This window comes from Phyllobates terribilis, unplaced genomic scaffold (genome assembly GCF_046119375.1).
Source record: "Phyllobates terribilis strain yellow unplaced genomic scaffold, ASM4611937v1 Scaffold_2__4_contigs__length_985480577, whole genome shotgun sequence".
Lineage (NCBI taxonomy): Eukaryota > Metazoa > Chordata > Amphibia > Anura > Dendrobatidae > Phyllobates > Phyllobates terribilis.
In genome coordinates, this window is record NW_027362762.1 from 648122079 (window position 1) to 648130882 (window position 8804).

The 8804-nt window shown below is 42.7% G+C and overlaps 1 protein-coding gene across 2 annotated transcripts; it reads left to right on the forward strand.

Moving 5' to 3' along the window:
* The first annotated feature begins 720 nt into the window (after positions 1-720).
* On the forward strand, positions 721-8206 carry DYNLL2 (dynein light chain LC8-type 2). Of its 2 annotated transcripts, none has more exons than XM_073666682.1 (3): positions 721-875; positions 4130-4268; positions 4399-8206. In XM_073666682.1, exons 2-3 carry the CDS (start codon positions 4137-4139, stop codon positions 4534-4536), a joined length of 270 nt encoding a protein of 89 aa, XP_073522783.1. In that variant the 5' UTR covers positions 721-875; positions 4130-4136; the 3' UTR covers positions 4537-8206. The 2 variants fall into 2 exon arrangements, with proteins under 2 accessions (XP_073522783.1, XP_073522784.1); XM_073666683.1 differs by lacking the exon at positions 721-875 and adding an exon at positions 949-1062.
* Positions 8207-8804: the final 598 nt, after the last annotated feature.

Sequence of the window (8804 nt, forward strand, 5' to 3'; positions counted from 1 at the left end):
TACGCACACACGGTATATGTACGCGCACACGGTATATGTACGCACACACGGTATATGTACGCACACACACGGTATATGTACGCACACACACGGCATATGTACGCACACACACGGTATATGTACGCACACACAGTATATGTACGCACACACGGTATATGTACGCACACACACACGGTAGATGTACGCACAGGGTATATATACGCACACAGGGTATATGTACGCACAGATACGGTATATGTACGCACACACGGTATATGTACACGCACACACAGTATATGTACACACACGGTATATGTACGCGCAGATACGGTATATGTACACACACGATATATATAAGCACACAGGGTAGATGTATGCACAGATACGGTATATGTACACACACGGTATATATAAGCACACAGGGTAGATGTATGCACAGATACGGTATATGTACGCACACGATATATATAAGCACACAGGGTAGATGTATGCACAGATACGGTATATGTACACACACGGTATATATAAGCACACAGGGTAGATGTATGCACAGATACGGTAGATGTACGCACAGGGTATATGTACGTACACACTCGGTATACGTACGCACACACGGTAGATGTACGCACAGGGTATGTACAGACAGTGAGCTGGGCGTCAGGAGCTCTGCAATTTTCTCGCGGCATTGTGGGATGAAATAAGATGTAGGCAGAGGAGCGCGGGCGGAGAATGCCCGCAGTGCTGGGGGAGGCGCGGCCTCCACCAATAGCCGGAGCGGTTGGCTGAGCCTCTGCAGGGGGCGGTGCCGCTATTTCAGAGGGACGGCGAGAGTCAGAGCGCTAATCAGGTCTACAGAGACGTCCAGCTTCGGAGAGGGCTGCGCTACACTGTGACAGGTGAGGCTACCTGTGCGCTATTCGGCTGCGGCTTTTCCTCAGAAGCCCCGTGCTAAAGGTGGGGCGGTAACTTGTATGGCGTGGGTGGAGGTGGCGGTCTGCTACGCAGAAAGGTGGGTGGGCGGCCGTATGTCCTGTGTAACATGGAGAGCCCTGCTGTTCACTAGTCAAGAAGTAGCCGACCTAGGTGAGGCGGGAAATGGCTTGGAGAGGCCTCTGTCCAGCTCGTGTGGTCCCTGCGTTGCTGACCAGGACCTCAGCGAGGGGCGGCCATACACGTTCACGCCTGCTCGGCCCTCAGGCTCCCTATGGGGCCCTCAGTCCCCGCTCCTATACGTGGCCTGTAGGGTGGGTCCCCTGTGTAGTCCGGCTCTCATGGTAGTCTGCCTTCTGCTGAGTGTGGTTTCCATTTCATCTGGTTCTGTGCAGGCCTTCATACATGGCACAGTTGGCAGCCAGGGCACACTTGCACAGGACTGTCTAATACTGATGTCTAAAAAGGCAAGGATTCCAATTGGCTAGCTGAGGAATACAGCATGTCCCCGTCTATGCTCCACACCGTGGATACTTCCCAAAGTAGTGCCGAAGGACATGTGGTTAAGTGCTCTTATGTGACCCACATATCCCTTTGTCCAGTGGCTTTACAATATGACTATTAGATAGTGCTGACTTATGGCCGCTAGCAGAAGTTCAAGTTTGTCTGGGAAAATGTGACTAGTCTAAATGGACACTAGGCCTGTAGGCCCTGTATTCTAGTGCACGGCACATGGAGAGGCTTATTGTGCCCAGAAAGCAGATGATTCGTGTGATGAGTCTGGCCAAAGTTATTGAGATTGTCAGAGTTGGTTTTCATCTAACATTGTGTTTGACTAGGAAAAAGCCATAGGTCCAACTCTTCAGCTGAAAATTAACACTCCACTCCGATGACCCTTTATTCCCTGAACCTGTGTAAAGGTATACGTAATGTGTTGGTAAAATCACTGATTTGCGTATTCTCTTGTTCCCAGCGCCGGTCCTCTCTTCACTCACGTGACTTATTCTGACTGGGTTTGTGTGAGCTGGAAGCTGCTTTTTATAGTGTAAGCCTATCAAGTCTCTGCAAGCTTGCAGTGTGAAAGCCACTTCCGGCTCAAACCCAGTGTGACCAGCAAGTTGGTATTGCAGTCACGGACGAGAAGAGGACTGGATCAGTGCTGGAAACCAGGGAAGATGCCAGTTGGTGAGTGTACCAACACATTTACACTACTTATGCTTGGTTTTATGAAAGTGCATATTTAATGGTCAAGTGGCATCTTATAAAACTGCATGTAAATGTGTTTTCAAGACATTGTACTGTAACTTGTTACTTTTTTAAACTTGATTATGCACTAAAAATCTGCAACAAATTTGTCATGTCAATCAATGTAAACCTGTAGGTGTGTGGTGCACAACCCCTGGGCCACAATGCCATTCTGGGTGGCCCTCAACCACATGTACAAATGCTTATCCAACAGGCAAACTACTTGCTGCTCCAAAGCTGTGCGCCTCGCCTGTGGGTCTGTCATTTATTGGAGATCTGTTCACTTGACCCCGTCAAGGAGTATATGAATTGGAGAGGTGGTTCTCTAGATTACTTTGTGCGAGTTCTGAAACACTAGTTTGTTGCTATAATATCCATATTAACAAAACTCTTGCATGCTTTGCTTTAGTGTGCTGATTGGGGAGACTTGGCACTCCATTCTCTTGACAGGTGGGAGTCTTGCTTGTAGAAACGCCACTTAACCAACATTTGTGTCCTACACTTTAATAGGAACCTGTCGCCTGATTTGTGTTGTCCAAACTGGCAGCATAAATCAGAGCCAGACTGCTTGGTTACAGCTAGGATTTTTTTTTATTTTTTTTTCTCTGAAGTGTTTCAGAGAAAATGTACTTTCAGATCCAGCCAGGGGCTATAGCCAGAGATGTGACTAAGTCCGGCACTGTCCCCTGCTAACTTCTCCCAGCACAGCTCCCAATGATTGACAAGTCTCTCATAGTGGGTGGTGCTGGGAAAAGGAAAAAAAAATGTTCCTGAGCACTAACAGGCAGGTAATTGTAATTTACCTGTCTGTGTATGGTGCCGTTCTTCCCTAGCACTGAGTGGTCAGACTGCTCCTGCTGGGTGTTCAGAAGCCTCTGCTGATGTCACGTCTGCAGAGCAAAGGCCTCTTCTCCGCTTCGCTCTGTTGATGTGCGGGACTTCTGATGCCATTCGGATTGACAACCGGACCCCTGCTACCTACCTGGGGGAGCCGGCTCCCCCATCAGAATGACGTTGGAAATCACACCCCATCGTGTCTGTGACCACTCTGCGCAGAGGAAGAACAGTGCCATTCACAACAGGCAGGTAAGTTGCAATTACCTGCCTGTTGGTGCTTTGTCACATTTTTTATTTTTACATAAAGTCCTGGATATATCCTTTAACATGTATCTCATTCAGTATAATTTCTGAGATAGAGCTATTCAGTAGAAAACATACCTGCCTGCAGTCTTGCCGCCAGTCTGATTCTCATGCTGCCTGTGGTTTAGTCACCATTAACAGCTGACAGTTGTTGTTGGTTTGTTTTTGTTTTTTTAATATGCCATAAAATGTCTCAAAAGAAAATACCTCTTTTTAAAGGGAGTGGTTTAATGATGTGGCCCCAGGACCAGGAAAGGCTGTGCACCCCTGCTTCAGGTCACATTCAGTGTATGCATTTGTTAACTGCAGGGCTGCGGAGTTGGTAAGCGAAACCTGACTCCTCAGTTTCCCTGACTCCCAACTTGCAAAACCGACTGTGCAGCCCAGCCTCACTGAGCGTGTACATAAAGTGCAGCCCTGATTCATCTCAACTAAAAGCCTAAAACCTTAGATCAGAAATAGAACAGACATTTATAGGACAGTTCATAACTTTCCTGAATTCTAATGAGAATTTACAGCACATACTGCATTGAACTACTGTACCCAAATTATATATTTTAGAAGTCAGTCCATTTTATACTGACTACATCAAAATGAACTCTGACTCCACAGCCCTGGTTAACTACATAGTGTCCTGATGCATGTATCATTTGATGATTCTGTCTTTTTATAAACCTGTTAACATCTAATTGTATAATTATTCCAAAAAGTAATGCTTGCAAACTGCACTGCCTGATAAAGGGATTGACCATTTGAGGGGGCTTTCCTCCTTTCTTCCTCCCTCCCCTACTTATGATGTTCAGGATGCTGACCTGCACTTGCTCTCTTGTTCTAGGTGCATCATGTCTGACAGAAAAGCTGTGATAAAGAATGCTGATATGTCTGAGGACATGCAGCAGGATGCTGTGGACTGTGCCACACAAGCTATGGAGAAATATAACATTGAGAAAGATATTGCTGCTTATATTAAGAAGGTATGTTACACATTAATGTCATTGTCATCATGGCTACATTAATAAATGTGGGAAACAATATATTTTTGCACAACCAAGGAATAAATATTTAAATGCTAAGACTGAAGTCATATTTTATTTTTTATTGCAGGAATTTGACAAGAAGTACAACCCGACTTGGCACTGCATTGTTGGCAGAAACTTTGGCAGTTATGTAACACATGAGACAAAGCATTTCATCTATTTTTATTTGGGCCAGGTTGCAATCCTTCTCTTCAAGTCGGGCTAGAAAGAATGACAATCATGGACTGTAATGCACTGATGGCTGGAGCCAGGATCCCCTCTAACATGGCTGTGCAGCTGCATGGACTGTATACTATATTTAATGTGTATATGTTGCAGTAAAATGACTTTTGTTTAGTTGCCTGGAGACAAGGCGGCTTTATTTTGTTACTGCTTTCTTTACCTAATTTTTTTTTTCTTTTTATTTATACATTTTTCTTCCCCCTTCTTGTTGTATTGCACTTGGGGAAACTGTAAATGCTTTTCAATGGCCTTTAAACAGGAAGAAAATAAACTATTCTACATCAAACACTATGCCAGTGATGCATATATATATTTTTTTTCCTTCACAATAACTTTAATCATAGTTGCATTTGGCTGGTATAACGAACCACAGCATCAGGACTTATGGATTATTTTTGTATTGTAGGAAGTGGGACTTGGCACAATAGTGGCAGTGAAAAGATTAGTAAATTGCTTTAAATTGGCGCATGCACAGGTCAACATTTGGTTATCAGCGGAATCGTGTTGAGATCTGGTTAAATGAGGGGTTATGCCCAAAAACCTCCCAAAGCCTTGTTTGTTAAGCAAGCTACCTGGCTTGTGAATGTGTACTGACGGTGTTTCTCTATCCTTCAAATGACACTATACTGGCCATGGATGCCTTAAAAGTTGTTGTAGTGAACCTGTGTTAATGGAAAATGAAGACTTAAGAGATCTGTCACCAGGCTTTTACCACCTAATCTGAAAGTGGTGTAATGCAGAGACCCTGACTCCAGCAATGTGTCGCTTGCTGTAGTTTTGATCTGTTTTATTTGTAGACTTGAACTAGTACACCTGCTGCCATATAGTCCTCCATATCCATGAGCTCTGTATAACCCTACATCCTTTCTGGCAGCTCTCTGTACACTGTTCATAGGCATAAAGCTGCCAATAAGTGGTGTTGGCAGAGTTAGAGCTCAGCATGCAGAGAACTGGTAGATAACAGTGACTTTAAAAAACAAATAACTGCACAACACTGAGCCCACTGAGTGATACAGTGTGGGAATTGGGGTGCTCTGCCCCTACATTATGCTGCTTTCAGATGAGGTAGCAAAAAATAAAAAACACGTACTGACTCCCTTTGAGGGTATAGCAACAATGGACGAAGGTGCTGCAGATTTCAAGGTTTTGTCTTGCATAATTGACATGTGGCAGATCAGAAATCCATACATCAGGTCAACAAAACTATTTTGTTTTTCCCTAGTTCTGTGGATGAGACTTTGTATCTTGTGTGTGAGTATACCCAGGAACAGAGACTGGCAACCTTCAGCACTCCAGCTCTTAAACTACAACTCCAATAACGTGCTCTGGCAGCAGCCTGTAGTTCCAAGGGATTGTTAGAAGTTCTAGTTTCACAACAGCTTGAGTGTCCAAGGTTGAGGACCCCCTGCACTAAAAAAATTTTTATTTTTTTTTATTGCCACAAAAAACGTTGATTCATATATATATTCCTATGGTCTCAACAGCTTTGTTGCCTTCATTCCAATATAGAGGGAACAGCAGAAACTCCTTGAGGTGTGCAAACCCCTTTTACGTGCACTTAAGTGATTTACACACATGGAATGACGGCTAGCTATATATGTTAAACAAAATATAATGGCCTTTCAATTTATGAGATTCTGAAAAGAATCACATTCTGGCTCAGAAGATGTTTATTGGCTCGCAAACATGGTGCATGAAGTTGGCACTTAATAGTACAGTGGACAGTTAAACTGCAACTATGGTAATACTTGAGATTTTATGGCTGTGGAGGGGTTGAAATATTTGCAACTTCTACATAACTAAATTAAGATCTATAACTTTAAAGCTATTGTACATCAAGCTACATGGGTGACTTACAGTGTACAGACTAGTGTAGCTTGCTGCCTAGGTAACATGTAATGCTTCATACATGTATGGCCATTTAGGTAATAGATAATATATATATTTTTATATTATCTATTATCAACCCATGAAGTCTGAAACTTTTTACCACCTTGACTATCCATGTTTTCAGGCCATACATTCTACAGGTGCAAATCACAACCGTTACCCACAGAGCTGACCCATGTGAAATTTATTCCTGCAGAACAATGTTTGTATTGCTAGTGCAATCTTCATACCACAAATCACATGTCCATCTGAAACTGGGCAGCAGAGCCACTTACACTTGGAGATTTATGGGGAAAAAAGCATGTGGATTGATTAGTGCCGTAGGTAATGCTGCCCAGATGCCTATAATTCTAGAAGTGGCAAGCTAGTGTTCTTATGACTAGTTAATGCATTGGAATACATTTTGTTTCTTCTAGAAGCCCAGTGTTTAAAGCTGTGTGCATGGGGACAATGTCACTAACCACCACCACAATCCAATGTTTGACGTTTTCAAAAGCCTTTGTTAGAGGTTGTAATGACGGTATGAGTTAAAGCTGTAAGGTATAATATGGAGATGGTAAGACATCCCGGTAGAACCTGTGAGATGTGTGGAGGTCTTTTTTTTGTTCGTTCAGATCCACCATTGTTCTTTTAGAAGGGGAAAGCTTAAGTCATCAGATTTTCCAACAGACTGGAAAAAATCTCTACGATGGTGAGAAGTTGAGATCAGCAGAAGTGCTTGGTGGCTTCTGGATACACAGTTGAAAGAGTGGACACTGTTAAGCCATTTATATGAAAGCTTGATGGTGTGGCAAACACAACCTGCTGTGTGGGTTGTAGTAACAGCAGTTTTTCATTTAGGTTAACTACATTGTGTCTCTAGACCATCTCCCCCCCCCCCCCCCCCCCCCCCTTCTTCCACTCTTGAATCTAAAAAAATGCTCAATAGCTTTATATGTGCTTAAAGTGTACGGAGCTAAAGTTCTCCATTCAGACTGAAATACTTCTGGCTTCCTTATCGGAGCTCGGTGCGTTGCAAGAATTTAGATGCCAGCTCCAAAGCAATGTTCTTGGACCTTTTCCTATTGTACTAAAGAAAATGGCAGTCTCCAAGGTTTTTAGTTTGGGGTAAAGCACATTTGGCCCTTTTTATGAATTCTAACAGGATAAAATGGTCTTGATGCTCAAAACAACCGATCAGCGTTTCAGCTTTCATTTCAACTGCACTGGATAAATGGATGCTTCACTGTGGTCCGTTTTGATACATAAGGCCCACTAGTAGTAAACTCTGAAACAGCCCACAGACCCGTAAATAGGCTTCAACGTGATCTGAAGTGTGTTAATAGAAGTCTCTGTGCAGATGAATGTTTAGAAGCTGGATTCGTTTTCTTCTGTATATAACTACTTATTCAGAGCTTCATTATGCTAAGCTGTGGGAGTCCTTCCTTCGTTTAATGAAGAACTGTAAGGTGCATGCTTTAAACTTTTTTTTTTTTCTTTTGAAAGTTGGAATTTTATAAAATTATCTGTTTTTGTTTGAAAAGGCTTGAATTGTGCACCTTACATATAATTAGTACCTGCAGTGTATGTTATCCGACAGGTGTTGATGTAGCATTTGTGTTTTGTTTGGCAAAATGTTACCCTGTCCAGATTTGCCACAAAGGTGTGCTTTATATTTTGAGAAGAATTCGTATCTCATTGTGAAAACTTTTATTGTTGTGACTTTTTATTTCTGTGAATAGGCTAAATAAAGTGTATATTATGAGCTTATGCTCAATACCAAAGTGATGGTGTGAGTCGTGATTTTTTTATTTTTTTAAGTGTGTAGTAAATGTTCTGGCAGTATGATTCTTCAGATCATTATAACTATACCCTTTACCCCCCCCCCCGTCCCCTCCCATGCCTGATTTTTCGCCTTCATAACCAGGCCAAATTTTACAATTTTTGACCACTCTCACTTTGAGGTAATAACTCAACACTTCAACGGATCCCACTGGTCTGGAGATTTGTTGTTTTTTTCCGTGACATATTGTACTTCATGATAGTGGTAAAATTTCTTCGATATGACTAGTGTATATTTGTGAAAAAAAAATGGAAACTTTACAAAAATTTAACAATTTTCAAACTTTGAATTCTTATGCCCTTAAATCTGAGTTGTTACACAAAATAGTTAATAAATAACCTTCATCAATCACCCATGACGGCACCATGAAAGAGGGGATCTGCCCACCAAGGACAGGAAACCTACAGGCTCAAAAAGGCAGCACCTCACGCATCAGTTGGTTTTCAGTCCTTGATAGGTGAACCGGTTTTGCATTCTTTTCTTCAGTATACAGGTACGACTATGATTTCTTCCCAGACCTGGCCAGCCGGGATCCCTTC